This window comes from Lepisosteus oculatus, chromosome 19 (genome assembly GCF_040954835.1).
Source record: "Lepisosteus oculatus isolate fLepOcu1 chromosome 19, fLepOcu1.hap2, whole genome shotgun sequence".
Classification (NCBI taxonomy): Eukaryota; Metazoa; Chordata; class Actinopteri; order Semionotiformes; family Lepisosteidae; genus Lepisosteus; species Lepisosteus oculatus.
The window spans coordinates 15,967,976-15,984,335 of record NC_090714.1 but is presented as its reverse complement, the minus strand read 5'-3'; the positions used below and the strand labels follow the sequence as shown (position 1 = coordinate 15,984,335).

At 51.6% G+C, this 16,360-nt stretch overlaps 4 protein-coding genes across 20 annotated transcripts in view; 2 read left to right on the top strand and 2 right to left on the bottom strand.

Moving 5' to 3' along the window:
- Window positions 1-15: 15 nt before the first annotated feature.
- polr3k (polymerase (RNA) III (DNA directed) polypeptide K) lies at window positions 16-2,067 on the bottom strand. 2 transcript variants are annotated; one of them, XM_015360194.2, is made up of 3 exons: window positions 1,896-2,067; window positions 865-952; window positions 16-673 (listed from the first exon to the last, which is right to left on the bottom strand). In XM_015360194.2, exons 1-3 carry the CDS (start codon window positions 2,025-2,027, stop codon window positions 546-548), a joined length of 348 nt encoding a protein of 115 aa, XP_015215680.2. In that variant the 5' UTR covers window positions 2,028-2,067; the 3' UTR covers window positions 16-545. The 2 variants fall into 2 exon arrangements, with proteins under 2 accessions (XP_015215680.2, XP_006637250.1); XM_006637187.3 differs by having other exon boundaries at window positions 1,732-1,982.
- A 7-nt stretch (window positions 2,068-2,074) lies between these two features.
- Window positions 2,075-5,280, top strand: snrnp25 (small nuclear ribonucleoprotein 25). Its single transcript, XM_006637326.3, has 7 exons — window positions 2,075-2,249; window positions 2,472-2,788; window positions 3,053-3,143; window positions 3,464-3,569; window positions 3,835-3,909; window positions 4,256-4,319; window positions 5,033-5,280. Exons 2-6 carry the CDS (start codon window positions 2,567-2,569, stop codon window positions 4,311-4,313), a joined length of 552 nt encoding a protein of 183 aa, XP_006637389.1. The 5' UTR covers window positions 2,075-2,249; window positions 2,472-2,566; the 3' UTR covers window positions 4,314-4,319; window positions 5,033-5,280.
- On the top strand, window positions 5,064-9,769 carry LOC107079021 (uncharacterized). Of its 5 annotated transcripts, XM_015360189.2 has the most exons (7): window positions 5,064-5,152; window positions 5,632-5,716; window positions 6,599-6,778; window positions 6,951-7,076; window positions 7,447-7,536; window positions 7,772-7,919; window positions 8,732-9,769. In XM_015360189.2, exons 3-7 carry the CDS (start codon window positions 6,613-6,615, stop codon window positions 8,838-8,840), a joined length of 639 nt encoding a protein of 212 aa, XP_015215675.1. In that variant the 5' UTR covers window positions 5,064-5,152; window positions 5,632-5,716; window positions 6,599-6,612; the 3' UTR covers window positions 8,841-9,769. The 5 variants fall into 5 exon arrangements, with proteins under 5 accessions (XP_015215675.1, XP_015215677.1, XP_015215673.1 ...); XM_015360191.2 differs by having other exon boundaries at window positions 5,632-6,778; window positions 6,954-7,076; XM_015360187.2 differs by having other exon boundaries at window positions 5,632-6,778.
- A 411-nt stretch (window positions 9,770-10,180) lies between these two features.
- The window catches only part of mrtfba (myocardin related transcription factor Ba), a 45,408-nt gene continuing 39,228 nt past the window's right edge, over window positions 10,181-16,360 (bottom strand). For 11 of the 12 annotated variants that reach the window (XM_069180641.1, XM_069180646.1, XM_069180651.1 and 8 more), the window contains one exon: window positions 10,181-16,161. In XM_069180641.1, coding sequence (XP_069036742.1) covers window positions 15,641-16,161 — 521 coding nt within the window. In that variant the 3' untranslated portion in view covers window positions 10,181-15,640. The remainder of the gene's footprint in view (window positions 16,162-16,360) is intronic. The other variant, XM_069180644.1, reaches the window with a different exon arrangement.

Here is a 16,360-nt window from a genome sequence, read left to right as displayed (position 1 = left end):
GTTTTGAACACAGGATCACTCGACACAGTTTTATTCTGCTCACTTCAAGACCTGTAAAAGAATGACAGCTTCACATTTCCTCTCATATTTCACCCGGTAATCTCTTCAGTGCGGTGAACTTTGTTCAAATATATACACGTATTAAATAGCTTAATACGACTACAACCAGAGCTACTCCACAACAGGTCTGTCTGGCACAGAACAGGCTGTCTGCTCATTCCTCAGAGCCCTTTCAGCATCCAACACCAAGAACTTCCCTGGGAATATTCAAGACAGACAAGTGTCATGTTTCAATTGCAGCCCTACGGTGTTTTTGCTATATCTCGGCTGGGGATCCTGAATCACTTCAACGAAGTGATTCTTTAGATGCCACAGGACCGTTAATTATTTGTTCAAAAACTTAGCATGGCTCCTTCACTTGGAGTACACATGAGAATTTCCGATGGCCGCTAACCTGGGGGGGGGACGGCCAGCATGCCTGTTCTAAGAGGTTTAACACACAGCGGGGGATCAGACAGCGAGGCGAGGGCCGGTCCCTGCGGCGTTCAGTCTCTCCAGCGGTGCCCACACTGCTGGTTGCAACACTTGTAGAAGGTGGTCATGGGCTCATCTGCCGAACGGGTCTGGATCTGCATAAAGTAGGCCCGGGGGTGCTCGCACTTCGGGCAGGTCTCTGGAAAGAAGACACCAGAGGTAGCAGATGACAAAATGGTGTAGGATTGGCACCGGACTTCCTGACTCGCACCACTGGACACCTCGGGAAAAATGCGGGATTTTCCCCATCTTTGGCCCACGGCACATTTGCACTAGACAACGAATAACGAAAAACGGGGATTTGTTTTCCCCTTTCTCGAGTGACATTACCTGGAGTGGAATCCACATTCTCCCAGGCCGCAGCGCCGCCCAGAACGTCATCAACCTCCTTCAGTTTGGGGTACTTTCTGTTGGTGACCTACAGCATCGAGAACACGCTGCGTCAGGAAGACGAGCAAGACGGGTGTCTTACACGCAGAGCACCACCCGCCCTGCAGACCTTCTAGACCTTTCGCCCAGATTATAGGGGTCCCGATGGTCTTTTTTTTTTTCAGGTGACATTCGCCCATGAGAATACTCTCGGAGGCGCACGCATAGCGCCATTAAATTAAACTAATTAAACTCCACACGCAACTAATCCTGCCATAAATTCTCAGATTCCCATATATACCCCACGCCACTCTGTTGTCTCCCTCGCTCGCTTCGCATCCCTACTCCTCCATCCCCATCTTTGCTTGTGCAACTACACCTTGGTCACCTTTTCACCGGGCATGGGGTCTTAGTCTCCTCGCCCCATGGCCGGGAGGGTAGCCCTCAGCCAGGGTGGGCGGGGGTTAAACCAGGTTTCCACAAACTCATTAAACGATTTTACTTTCACGCAGGATTCGGCTGCCCCCGTGAAGGAGGAGCAGCAGGAAGATTCAGCCACTGGGGGGGGGTACAGCCCAACTACTGCGCTTGACTCGAGATAGTGGGGAAAAAATGTAAGAGAAATGAATCCAAAATGATACACAATGTTAGCAAAAAGCTGCATCATAATTTGGACCGCTGAATATGTTTGCTTGTGACGCATCTATACCCAATGAGCAAACGCAATTATTAAAATATAACAAACGTCTTAAAATACTAAAGTATACGACTCAGGCACGATGATAGAGACCCTACGCAATGTAACAAGAGCCTTGTCGACTCTCTTACCTTCCTAGTTATGTTGTGTATATAGGGACAGGTGTTACACGCAAACCTGTAACACTTCTGCCCTTCTTCCACAATCAAGACATTTCCACAGGTCGGACAGAACAGCAACATCTCCTATCTCAGAAGAAAAACAACTGTATTTGTTGAAAAAGACGTCTTCGAACCTCAAGACGAGTTTTTCGCGAATTCCTCAAACTGCACGCCGCAAACTCTCCCGTGTCACGCAGTTTTAAGTGTCCGCTAGGAAACAATTCCTGACTCAGACAGTTCCCACAGCGCCTGCAAACGAGTCGCATTTGTGGTCGAAACTGTTAACAGTTTAAACCACTATCAAATCAGAAATATATTAGGTAATGTATAAATGTATTAGGTTACTTTTTGTCTATGGCATATTCCATATTTGTGAGTATCAGTGTCCTAGGTACAAGAGTCGCCTAGTTTCTCCGGGGAAGTGAAAATGAACGGACCCGAGAATTGTTTAAGCGTCCGTTTTGGAAGACAGCGGAGGAGAAGCAGTGGTGAGTGCTATTTAGCGTCTCATTTTATAAAGGTGGCGGTTTTTCTTTGGAGGTGTGATGAATACTCTGCAATAACTGGACTTGACGTGAATATACTTGTCAGAATTGATCTAGTTGATTCATGATAGACCGAGTTGTGTTCAGTGCAACCATTAAGCATTGATTTAAAATTCTTCTCGTCTGGCCGTGATGAGTGATGACCCCTTGTCATGTTGCACACAGAGTCTGTTCATTGCAGTCCGCCGGTGTGGGTTTGAATGGAGGGCCTGTTTTAAGGTCTACTCGGCCCCGCTGTGTGTTCATCCCCCCGAGTGCTGATGGCCGAGGCGGTGGAGACAGGTTCCCCGGGTCTCGGTGCAGGAGCGGCGGTGAAAGAGGAGGACCAGACCGGAGAGCTAGAGACGGAGGACAAAAAAGTCGAGGAGGAGGAGGAAGAGGAAGATGAGGAAGCCCTGCCCCACGCGGAGTTCCTGGACATCTTCGAGGAAGGTCTGGCTCAGATAGTGCAGGACCCCCTGCTCTGCGACCTGCCGATACAGGTTGGTTTATCTGCCTCGTCGGCTTCTGGATCCTGGATAAGCTGTGTAACCCAGCAAGACAGATTTGGCAGCAATCCCTGTCTGACATGAAACAGGAGGGCACGTGTGGCTGCAGCATAGAAAAAGTGTGAAAGCTGTGAAGCTGGGGTGGGGTGGGGGAATAACCCAATATGACTTTGAAACCCTTCAAACCCACGACCCTCTGGGACTCGGGACTGAGCGTTCCACAGCTGAACCCTCCTGCCTGGCTTTCTGTCACTCCAGGTCACTCTGGAGGAGGTGAGCTCTCAGGTGGCTCTGGAGTATGGCCAGGCTATGACTGTGCGTGTCTGCAAGGCCGACGGGGAGGTCATGCGTGAGTCACGAGTTTTTGTTTCTTGGCTTTTTCCCCCCTCTTAACCTGTTGTATGATCCGCAGGAAATCAGGCAACCAGATGCTTCTCTGTGGGGTTGTTGGGTCACTGACTTGGTCAGGCCCAGTGGCTGTCAGCTGTTTGAATTCACAGTCACTAGTGAACCACAAGATGTGAAAGCGACTCCGGAGTGATTTAAGCTACTCAGTACAGGCGTGTAGGACAGGTTCATCGACCCTCTGGGTTGAGGTAGTTAAAGATCGTAAGAAAACTTGAAAATGAGAGGAGGGATTCTTTTTCAGACAGCGGTGCTTTCTTGCAGCGATCGTGGTGGTGCAGAACGCCTCCGTGCTGGATCTGAAGAAAGCCATCCGCAGATACCTGGAGCTGAAACAGCAGCGTGAAGGAGGGGTGAAGCACATCAGCTGGTAGAGTGTCCTGCAGTCGAAAAATACAATAAAACGGTCTAGACTGGAGTCGGGGGAATTTTTCCTTTTGACAACATGGTCAAATACTAGAGATCCTGCATGCTTTTTTTGTAAAAACTCTGGGATAAGACGCTGAAGCGTGAATTACTTTAAAGTCAGACATCACTGTAGGGTCATTTTAACATTGATCTTTCTTTCACATCCTGTGCGTAATTGTGCGAGGTAAACTTCATCGCTCGTCCTTTCCGATTTCTGCCTTTTCAAGGAGGTACGTGTGGAGAACCTATCACTTAATCTTCAACGGGGAGAAGCTGGAAGACGACAAAATGAAGCTGAAGGAGTAAGTAAAAACAAACATTCCCCTTCCCTGGCATTGCTGATGAGTGTGAGTGTCTGTGCTCTGTGAGCTGTGAAGCGAGGGACACAACAGTGGATTATGTATCGCAGAATGTGGCGATGTGCAGATAACCGATCGGTTTAGGGCTCATTCGAACCAGACCATCCCAGGTGCTTTGTTGCTACTGGGTTTTAAAGGAGACAGCAGCAGGCGGGGGTGGAGATTGTGTTATTTTGTTGAGAGGTAAAACTGTGTGGAATAACCTCACTTTCAGGTTTGCTCAGAGAGAGTTCTTTGTGTGGAACCCCAGAGCTTTGTCCTGAAAACTCTCTCTCTTTTCTTTGCACAGTTACGGCATAAGGAACAGAGATGAAGTGACTTTTGGCAAGAAACTGAGGAAAAAGTAAAACAAGGTAGCGTCTTACAGATTTACCAGTTACTTAAGAAGTTCTGCCCGAGTTGGGTTCCTTTTCCTCTACGCTCAGTTCGGCCCTGTGGGATGCATGCAACACAGGCATTTCTGAGGTGCTACTGGTGCCTTGCTTCCTGAAGTCTGACCTGTTTGGTACCCGGGTTATAAATAACACCAAGCCAAAAAAAAAAGTTCAAATGTAGACCGCATTTGAATATATGTCTTCATATTCAAATTAGTTCTCTTCACTGTGCTTGAGGAATTGATTCAGCCTTTATATACTCATTTTCTAAGGCTTTTTCACAGTCCAAATGACCGATACAGAGCCGTGTTCTGGAAATCTGAAAGATGCAAAATGAAGTGTTGTAAGGAAATGTCTATCAGATCTTTGAAAGTTTATAATGGCGACTGTGCGCTCACTGTGCTGGTCAAGCCCCGGCAGTTTGTGTGTCCTGATTTACGAGTCTTTTTGAAGTTTTACATCGCCGACATCAGAACCCGACATTGTTTTGAATTCTCGGTGACGCTAGTGGATTATGTATCGCAGAATGTTAAACACATTGCACCCAGTGATGTAACGAACGGAGTTCAGCCCACTTAAGATAAACCTGTACTCCATGACTTGCTGTCTTTAAAGTGCTAGTTTGTTTCAGGTAAGCTAGTGTTGTTAACAGAATGTCAGCGTGTCATTCTCTGGACGTTTTGTTGATTTAGGTGTGCAGAGACGGAGCTGTGAGGATCATCTCACTCCCCTTGAAGAGCTATACACCTCTGCTCACTCCAGCGTTCAGCTCTGTACACTGAGAAAGCTTTGTATGACTGTTGTGTCATTAGGTTTGTTTTATAGAGATTTCATAAAAAACTGTATTTTTTCACATTTTGTAGATGGTTGTACATTGATTTCTCTGTGTAAAAAAAAATTGTCAAGTGAAAAATCCGCATTAAAAAACTGCAGTGCTCCACTTGTTGAGTGTGCGTTGTTCAATGACGTTCCCTGGTTTGGGCAGATGAGATGGCCCTTTGTCCCCTGTGGTATTTACAGTTCAGTGAACATTACAGCAAACAAATTAGATGCTTCTTTGAATTCCCCATCCTTCATATATACAGGGATTTGGTGGGATTTGGGGGTTCCTAGGGCATAGATGTATATAGCAGTGTGTTATACAGCCGAAGATGTGTATACTAACATTGTTTTTACTGATCTCATGCCTCGTTTTAAAGTATAAGTGAAGGTGTTAAGGACACTGTACTATACCACATACTTTAAATATGGTGTTTGCAACAGTTTTTTCTCCTCTCTATACTGGGCAAAGAGCAGGTGTCTATTTCCTGGAGTCGCAGAGCTGCACTGAGCTTCGGGTTGCACAGACAAGCTTCTCTCGCCTGGCTTGAAGAGAGGTGAGATCTTCAGCTTTTGTGTATAAAGGTTATTTAACACTTGAGAACATTAAAGTCTTGGGCAATGGAAACATCTTTATCTATTAAATCAAGCGCTGTTGAAGATGTACAGTACGATGGAAGGGTGGAGAATTGGGGAATACATTTAATTAAGCTTTTCGTGTGCTTATATGTTGCTTGAGTGCAAAAATAAAAATCATTTGATCGTATTTATATTTCACAATGGACTTGAGACAACTGCATCTGCCTCCCAGTGAATGTACGTATAGATTTTTTTGCTGTGTTTCTGCTGGTTAACGTGGTATGCACACTGTTGGCACGAACCTGTACTTTCGAAAGCTGGCACCGGGGTGGGGGGGGTTAGTACTGCCAATTCACTGCTGCTCTTGGGTCCTGGGTTCAGTTCTTTCGGGTGTTCTCCCTGGGGGTGGGGTGAGTTTTCTCATCTCCCACAGACTTGCTGGTTAGGGTCATGGGTGTGCCCTGCAGGGGACTGGCATCCTGTCCGGTGTGCCCGACCCTGATCGGAACAATGCGGGAGCAGAAGTCCATCGACCCCCAGGCTGGAAGCGGAGTGTGGCTGCCTGGCCTCTTCTCTGCGCCGCGGTTTCAACGTCCTGTTGAAGCTGGTCCGCCTTCTGTCCTGAGGAGGGTTTGCTTGGGAGCTTTGCTCTTTCTCTTACTGCCTGGGGCGCGGTGGGGGGAGAGTTGTGTCAGCAGTGAAGGTCTGGATGTTGGGCCCTGTGATTAAAGCCCTGCTGAGCTCGATGCTGCAGTGAGACCACGCGGCCCGAGGTAGAGTAACCAGCTGGCCAGCCTGCTGGCCCCCAGGGGCCTGTGCTCGGCGTTCCGTTTTCCCTCAGCTCCTCGTCTCGTCCCCAGGAGGTGGCCACAGCATGCCCAGCCCGCAGGAGCTGCAGGAGCTGCAGGAGATCGAGCAGGAGCTGAGGCGGCTGCAGCTCAAGACCCAGCAGCTGAATGACCGGCGAGCGCTGCTGTCCATGCTGCAGAGCTTCCAGGAGGACACCAAGATCATCGCCCCTTCTGGCAGGAAGAAGAAAGGTCCCCTGGTCCCCGGCCCCCGGCACCCGCTGTTTTAACAACACACACGCCCGCCGATTTTCTTTTAAAGCCAGGTTTCTTGCCAAGACCCGAGCTGTGCTTTGGCCGATTGTTAAATTTGTCCTCGTGCCACTGTTCATTCAGTGTCCAAATAACGCATTCTGGTGTCTAGCAGACGGATCGGGGAAGAAATCGGAGCTGGAGGAGATCGAGGAGGAACTGGAAGCTCTCTCGGAGAAGGAGGAGGATCTCCTTGCCAGGAAAGAAGAGATCCTCTACCCAGATGGTCAGAAACAAGGTATGGCACTCCTCCCCCGAAATTTAAGCACAGAGAATGAGGGACAATACAGCCCAGTCCGGTCCAGCTTAGGGAAAGTAAGCGTTCCTTGGGGACAGAGCAGCAGCTGGCTGTTTCCTGGTGGGTCTCGGAGGCAGAGAGCTGCACTGACCTGTGGATCACACACACCCATACACCTGTGGGGAACAGGGGTGAGATCTTCATGTCTCCTGGGTGAAGGTTATTCATCACTTGAGCATGCTAAATAGCAATGTGTACAGTGCACTGGGGTGCAGAAGGCTTGTTTTCACTTGCCGTTCCGAGTCTCGAGGGGTCTCTCCCCTTGCCGCTGGGCACCCCGGAAACCTGCTCTTCTCTGTGTCTCCGCCAGCGGTCTCCAAGCTGAACGGCATGGGGGTGTTCGTCCTCCCTCGCCTGGGCAGCGAGATGCCGGACGTGCCGCCCCCCCCGCCCGCGCCAGGTGAGACTCTGCGCCCCCGTCGCCGGCCGCTCTCCGCCGGGCCAGCACGAGGCCCCCATGTCTGGGCGCGTCCTGTGGGCTCCCCTCCTTTCGGGGCGCGGCCAGGCCCAGCTCTGGCCTGGGGCGGTTGTACGGAGCAGGTGGAGGAGGGGGGCCGTGCAGCCCCCTCCCCTCGAGGGAACCGCTGTGCCGAAGCGAAATGACGTGGTGTGCGTGTGTGTGGCCCTGTCCTCAGCGCCCTCCGTCATCTTTGATGTGGAGATGCTGCCCCCTCAGGCGTCCCAGACGCAGTGCCCGTCCTGCCACCAGTTCATCACCACGGAGGTCTTCACCAGGGTGGGCAGCGTGGCCTGGATGGTCTGCTTCATGTCCATCTTGTTTGGGTACGTTCACCTCCCGTTCTCCGCCTGTTCTCCCACAGCCCAGCGGTTTGCCCCCTTTTCCCTCACTCCCACTGCCTGGGTAACGTTTACGGCGTATCAGTAAAAAAAAATCAGACTCTCTCCAGGCCGACGCCGATCCCCGCTCTGCAGCCAGAGCAAAGCCCCCAGGTGAAAAGAGAAGAGAGGTTCTTTACAGTTGTTCCTCACTGTGAATGCCACCCTCCTCCCTGCCCATGCCTGTTTACAGGTGTGCCGCACATGATTTGCATTGAGCAAATTCTGTACAAATGCAAGCTGATAATCCATGTCTGATAACAGACATAAGCTTGTTCAGGTTACAGCATTACACAGACCTGTGTTGTGCTGTCTAAAAGATCATTCATGAGCTCAGAAGGGCACACTATAAAGATGGATAGATACGTTTAACTTTTCTTTTAGCTAGGCAGAGGCGGCTCTATAGGAATAGTGAGTACAGAAATGACTAATACAAGAAATTTCCCTGTAGGCCTGGTTAATGTTCCCCAACTGTGGACATCTACTTTTGAATAGATATTCTAGAAAAAGTTGTGGGAGCAGCAGGACTGCCCACTTCAAAATGTAACTATTGATCAATTTAGGGTCAAAGCTTTAAGTTGATCACTAACGCTTCAGTGATCTGAAGACATAAAAATCCCTGTGGGAATTGTACAAGGCTGCAGTGGCACAGCATCTCCATTGGTTAAACAGGGAGACAAAGGGTCAGCTCGCTTAACGACCTCAGCTGAAGTTCCGGCCCTATTACCTGACGCCGGATCCTGTTTGCTCTTCCCCAGGTGTGTGGCCGGCTGCTGTCTCCTTCCTTTCTGCACCGACACGTTTAAAGATGTAGTCCACAATTGTCCGAAGTGTCGTGCCCAGATCCACACCAACACCAAGCTGTAAGCCTGCACCTGGGGACAGGGCGGTGCTGTGCTGAGAGGCGGGGGGCCCATCCAGCGGTCCCGGCTCTGCGGCCACAAGGAGAAGCAGGACAGGGCTGGGGGAAGGGACTGGAGTAGACCCGAGGAACATCTCTGAGCTGGACCACGGATGAACTTGTACAGCTCTGCCCTGGCATTGGGGAAACGCCTGTAAATTTAGACAGATATTGCATGGGACATGAAACCGCATGGCTCGTCCTGTGAACATTTAATCCTCCTGTTATAAACCTGATAAATGAATGAATATTATTTCTGTAAGCAGAACCAGAAATGACGATTTAAAGGAAGAAGCGAATAGAACGCCCTAGTCCTCTGTACTGTATTCTCTGGGGAATGGTTACGAGATCAGCCAGAGATAACGACACTAGCAAACAGAAGAACAGTCCTCTTCAGCTGCACCCGGGCTGATCTGCATTAATTAAACAAATTGTAAACCCCTGTGCTGTCTTGCGCAACAGGATTGAATCGGATTTCTGGAGGTTTTATTCTGCTCAGTTCCACGAAAGAAGGGCAGGGCTCAGCCGGTGAGTGACACTGCTGCGCTCTGTAGGCGTTGGTTGGGAGCACGTCTGAAACATTCACCAACCTCCTGCAGGAGAGGAGAGCTGGCGCTGCTTCATGCTGACCAGCCCGAAGGGCTCTCTGTCCTCTCTCCTGCCTGCTGACCTCCAGGGCTGACGAAGCCTCAGAGCTCCGTTCTTGCGTCACTCCACTTCTCCCAGCCTGCACCTTGAGAGACGCGCGAACAAAACTCTCTTCTTAAAACCTTCATCACACAAAGTGCTTGTAAAGCCAGATCTCTTGTTTTTTTTGCATAAAATGCAAACTTTTATGATTACCTATGCAATACAACGAAACAGTGGAAATAAAAGTAACATCTGTTAAAAATAATGCTTGGAGTTGCACTTGTCTTTTTTTAGAAATGACCCGCTACCATGTGGATCTTAATGTCCCTTGTTTAACCGTGGGTGAAACTGTAGGTCAGGGGTTCATAACCCTGTTCCTGGGATCCATCAAAACTAACATTGATTAATTGAGACCTTTGAAAGTTTTTTCCTACCCAGACGTTGGGAGATCTTAGGTTCTTAAACACAAATGGTTAAACTGCAACTGTTAAGGAACTGAAACCAATCAAAAGAGTTCAAATTAATAGTGGGTTTAATTCTGTATCTGTAACGGATCCAGCTCTGCGGGAATGAACCCCCGAACCAGGGCCGATTTGTACTCCTCACTGTCCCAGCGAACAGGGGAGACACCAGCTTGACCTCAGCTCTCGGAAGCAAGCTCCAGACGGCACACTCATCACAGTACGTCACCAATTTTTTATTGACACAAAAAAGGCAGATATATATACCGAACAGTTTCTCCATTGCAACTATTTACAAAATAGAGCTCATAGATGTGCTACACATGTATAAAAATACGCATTACATTTATATATAAATATATACACAATGTGCAAAACTTATGGCATACAAACTATGAATTGGAAACCACGTGCAGGGGATGCTGAAATGTTCAAAGACCGAACTCCCAACTAACCTCAGAGGTCTGCTTCTGCAGTGCGTCACCTGTGAGGGAGGTAAGCAGAAGGACTCGCGCTCTGTGTCAGCACATGCTGAAGAGCGTGGCTGTGGCCGGTCTGCGGGCAATGCTGATTTTCGAAAGGCAGAAACAAGGCTTTAGGTGATCAAAGAGCCGGTGAGCACAGGACACTTTAACAACACAAATCGCCCTTTTAAAACAGCAGGCGTGTTGCCGCACCGAGGCTGGGCACCAGCTGGAACGCGTGACTCGCTTGCTCAGAAAAAGAACACTGGACTGAAAAGGAACAAGGCAAAGGCACGAAACAGAAATATACAGTATATATAGCCCCGCGCGCTTGACTCCGCTTGCAGACAGAACTGTCGTGTTTAAGTGCTTAAAAATGATACATTTCCAGGAGTCATCTGAAACCCACATCTGTGAATCGTTTTCACAAACTGCTTCCCGGGGGTATCCGACAGGATGTTGAGGACTGACCACCTCGCGCCACGAGACGAGAGCCCCTCGACCCCGGTCACCTGGACGACAGGGTTCGAGAGCGAACGGCTTCAGCCCCTCGCTTCCCCCACACGATTCGATCCCCGCTGATCCAGCCACTGACGCAGGGAAGCAGAGTGAAACCGACCCCAACACTGAAGCCCTGCACAGCTATTTCCCTTTAATTACTTCTGGCCCGGTGCTGTGTCTGGTGGCTCATGTATAGATAGACAGATAAAAAAATAAAACACCTGCGCAACAAAAACTCTTCGGTATCTACACTTTTGAACTGAAAAAAACCCCATCTGTGGTTCTTAGCACGTTCTGATTGTTCCTACAAATACAATCTAAGGGCACAGCACACAGAAATGCCCTCTTTGGCAAAACAACGCAGCTCCTGCTGCGACCCCTCCCTTTCCTCCCTTGCAGTGTGTGTGGCAGCCACAGGGGGCGCTGTCCCGCCCTAGTCCTCCCGCCTCTCCTGACAGCAGCCCGCCCGCCTGCTGCCTTAGCGTGAAAACTGCCCACTAACGGGAGCTGCGAGCAGGGGGCCCGGATGAGTGCGAACAGGCGGCTTCTGACTCGCCGTCCTGCTCCGGCGTCGAAGCAGAACAACGCGGCTCTCTTTTGTCAGCGGGCCCCCCCTCGCCCCGCCACTCGGGGCGCTGCCGGCGTCACGGCAACAGCGCCACCCGGGCTCAGGACCCGTCTGGATCCCAGCCGCCGCCACCCGCTGGCAGCGGTAACCAGGCGAAACAAGCGATCTTGACAGACTTCCTGGCGACAGTAACAATGGCGTCTCTCTGTGTGCACAGATGACAAGGAAGTGTGCGTTTATGTGGCCATAAAACGTTCTTTCACTGCTGCCCATGTTGCCCATGAGATGGCACTGCTGTGTCATTATCTACACACGCAGGATTCATTTTCTCTCATTTTGGTCTGTCTTTGGATACAAAACGGAAAATATCACCCGTGATGCAGACCGTTAAAAGAATGGATTCGATCGCACCGGCTCCTTCCTAGCGACCACAGCAGATCTGCTTAATCAACGGCAGGTTTGGATCAGATGATTCTGTGGGTGTGTTCCTGCCACCTGTCCTGTCGGGGTCCTGTTTGACCACAACTGCTGCAGATCTTGAAGTGCTGTGGAGATAGTGACATGGCCTACAGGCTCAGTACTCACTTCCAACCTACCATGAGGTACAAAGGATTGTTTGTGATGCTAATAATGCGTTCTTAATGTTTTCCACACCCCCAAATTAACCCTGGGAACCCAGCAGCTCACGGTCTGATCTACAGTCTTCTCCATCTCAAACACATTTCTTCCACCACAAAAATATAATTTTGATCACTGGCTAGGTTTACCCTTCAGCCCTGCTATTTTTCATCTTTGGCTTCCTTCCACTGTTTTATCTTTCTGGCAAGCAATAAGCAGCACGATTTGTGTTTGTTGTGGTCTCTGACAGAACCTCTGATGAGTATCTGCAGAGCTTTGATCAAAGGAAACTCCCCCAGCTCTTCCAGGCAAGCTTGTCTCCGCAGAGACATCTTACTAAGCGAAATTCAACACGAAGATAAACACTGGATGATGATGTTTGCAAAAATCAATTAAAAAATACCCACTCCACCACCCTTCACAATCATCATCAGATCTGCATCTTATCAAGTGCCCTAAATAAAAGGGTCACACATACAAGCAGTCCATCACAGCTCTTATTGCTCCTAAACTAGTGTTCACATCTCCCTTCACAGCAGCAGGAGCAGCAAAGCTGAGTCCTTGGCAATAAGAACAGATCTGTCCTCCACCTGGCAGCTGGAGCACAGACTGGGCGGGACCTGGTCGGCTGCCCCACACAGAGGAACAGCACCTGCAGCTCAGACCCCGCGCATCAAGAGCCTCGTCGCCGTACCGCTGGAGACGGGTGGCCCCACGCTGTCTACAATACCCAGCACCCACCTCTGCCTCACTCTCCCCCACAGGCTACCCCACCTCCACCTGGCGGCAGATTTTGGCCGCATTCCCGAGCCCCACACACACATTCCGGATGACAGCTCCAGTCAAAACGAGTGGCTTCGGTCAGTCTCTGGACACCGGGAGACAGTCCCGAGTGACCTTTGAGGCAGAAGGTCACGTGGCAACAGGGCAACAGCTCTGCTGTCAGAGCACGGCCCAGCTGTCCTCAGCTCCTAACAAGCGTGCAAGTGTGCACAGGCGATAGCAATTCTTCAATAGTTAAGGCAGCTCGCTGTGCCTCCCAGACACTAATGCCAATACGTCTACAGTCTGCCAGTTGCTGTCAGATTGCTATTCAAACTGCTGAGGATACAGACGCTACAGGACATCGAGAGAGTAGCAGCATGGCGGTCTGCATGTGAAACGTTGTTTTTTCCCTTCCAGTGTTATGCTATGAATCTATGTGCGCCTGATTCACTGTCCTGGGCTGCCGTCAAAAGATGTAGTGCATTGTGGGATGGGCTTAACCCCCCTGGGTAAATTCGGGGCAGTGCGGGTCCTTGCACTGGGAGCCCCCTAGAGGAGTGTCGGGGAAGTACAGCGTTATTAGTGTGCGCTCTCAATGATGCACGAGCAGCGGCCATGCCTGCCTGCGGCGGCCTCGAGACCGGCCGGCGAGCGCGAGGGATGGGGGAGAACTCCGAGCGACGCCACGGTGCCCGTGCCCAGCGCGAGCGGGGGGAAGCAAGCCTCTGGCTCGTCACCGTGTCACTTTTTCTTCAGCTCGTTAGTGTTGCCATTCTCTTTCGGCTCGCCCCGTGGTCTCTCGCCCCTTCCGCTCCTCTGCGGGACTTGGATGCAATGTCCTTCGCCGGCCACCGGAGGGCGCTCAAATCAGGGGTTCCCCATCCTGGTCCTGGAAACCCATGCACGCGCTGCGATTTGTTCCTGAGCTCTCAATTAAGTAACTGAAACCCTTAATTTGAACTCCGTTCTCAGTTACTACAGTACATGTGTAGGAGGCTGCTTTTTTGACTTCTGAGTTTCCAGAGTTAATCTGCCAACCTCTGAACAGAAAGAAAAATGCTGCAGAGGCTCCAGACAAGAGACTTGTTGGGCTGAGTGAAGACTGCTTCAAGTCGAGAGCTCAGCTGCAGTGAAGACCAGCAGGTATGGGGGTCCCCAGCACCAGGACTGGGAATCACCCTCCGTTTCCCAGAACAACTGGCTGGCTGGGCCCAGGAAAGGAGGTGTCGTCGCCTGCTGAACATCAAGAGAACATGCTTCCACGTGCCCTGGGTGTGCCAGAGGCCGGGCTAAGCCCGCGTACTGCTGCTCGCCGTCTGGCGTGTCACAGTCAGGCAGCTCCAGCAGGAAAGATGGCACCGTCTGCAACAGACCACGAATCACAGCGCCTTGCCAGGATCAGGGGGGCGGTCCAGGCACTGCGGAGCTCCAGCTCCGTACCGTACGGCTTTCCGTCTGCCGACAACAAGCGTTAGTCAGCAAAATGAATTCACCTCATGTCTCGGTATCCCCTCAATATCCCCGAGGTGAACGTGTTCGTCTGCTGTAGTGGGATGTTGCTTCCGATACCCCCCAGATTTTATCCGCAGCGTTGGGGGGGTCAGTCCGCAGGGATCAGGTACTATGCTATTCTTCACAAGGCACCAATCCAGTAAACCTCTCTGTGTACAGCAGTTACAAAATTCCTTTTTCTTTAAAAAAAAAAGCCGTTCAAAGAAATAATTTACAAAGGTATTTACAAAGTCTTCTACGGACTGTCCTAGAGCCGTCGATTTCATTATCCTTTCAAAACGGACATTCTGCCATATTAAAAAACAAAAAAGTCCAACAAAACAAAGTGGGGAAAAAAAAAGAACACTTTCCCTTAGAATTCACCGTTTCAGAAAACATCTTAGTACTGTGTCAGCTCCTAGCCTCCTCCCCCTGCTGCACCCTGCCTTTCAGAGAAAGGCTCCCTGTGCCGGAGGGAAACTTCCAGAGCTCCAGCCGAGCCCTGTCACCTCAACGCCAACGGCACAGTGCATTCCCACAGGAACCCAGGCAGGAACAGGAGCAGGGAGGCGAGCAACATTGACTGTTTCTCCTTGATTTTCGGACGCAAGATTACAACGTTGGCACGGGCCTTCTAATTCTGTCTGCCGATTACTGGGGTGGTGGCTCAGTCACAGACAGGGAGCCCCTCTGTCTACAGTAGTGCGGTTCTGAAAGGCAGCAGGCACCACTGCATCGGACTCCCAGCCCGATTCTCTTTTCAGATCTTAAAAAAAAGAGCCGTTCCCAATTCCCTTCTCCCCCCCCCCACTTAGGGGCTTTTTCCCCCTACAAGTTGGTGAGTTTTAATGCCACCGGGCCGGAGAGTGGGCTGCGCTGCCCGTCCAGCCTTCCCGAACCCGAGATCCCAGGGCGACACTCCCTGTGCAGATCGAGATGCCGGTCTCGAAAGGGCTGCCTATCCTGTTTGGCACAAGTTACAGCAAGGGCCGAAGTGCTCGAGTCCTGCCTGGTTGTCCTCACCCTGCTGGAGCTGGGAGGAAACCCAGGAGGACGACCATGGTGCTTCACTGCACTCGCACCCTCACCCCCTGAGCTCCAGGAGGCGCAGCGCTCAAGAGGCGCCCCCGGGCCCCTTTCCCGCCAGTGCACCCCGATATCTAGGGGAAAAGGATGATCTGGCCGGCAGGCAGGGAGGGAGGAGGGGGGGGTGGGGGACAACACTGCGATCGTTCATTACGACAGGACGAGGGCCCAGGCGGGGTACCTCAGTCCCAGTGCAGATGCAGATCGGGGGCGTCCAGGAAGTCCGAGGAGAAGACGCCCGCCCCAGGCGAGACGCCCAGCGGGTGGAGTCCCCCCGGCGGGCCGGGCACGGTGAGGTCCAGCCACTCCATGCTGTCCAGGTTGGCGTCGTGGAGGTCGTAGGCGGAGGCGGGGGGGCCGTCGGCGAAGTGCAGGTCGGAGGTGTCCATGGGGGAGTGCGGCTGGTCCAGCAGGGGGCAGTGCAGGTCCTCCATGAGGGGCAGCTCGCGGCGGGGCGCCCCCAGCGCCCGGGCCTCGGGCTCGGCCGACAGCGTGCCCTCCAGGAGGGCCTCCAGCTGGTTGTCGGAGGCCAGCGAGGCCAGGCTGGGCGCGGGCTCGGGGACCAGCGAGGAAGGGGGCGCCAGCTGCACCTGGGGGGGCGGCCGGGACAGCACCGTGCTGATGGGCAGGGTGGTGATGCTGGCGGTGACGGGCATCATCTTGGCCGCCACCGGCGGGTCCTCGCCGATGAAAGGGGATATCTCTGTGCACGGCAGGAGGGATTGGGGGTTAGTGCAAGCAATCCATAATTCTTATCAGGACTCCCACTCACAGAGGGGGGGAAAAAGATTCTCATTGTGGCCGAGAGGCTCGCCACGCGCACACTCAGTCATCTGAACAGACAAGTGCAACAAAGCGAGTTCCTTTAGGCCCAAGCCAGACGGTACAGCAGACACAGATGC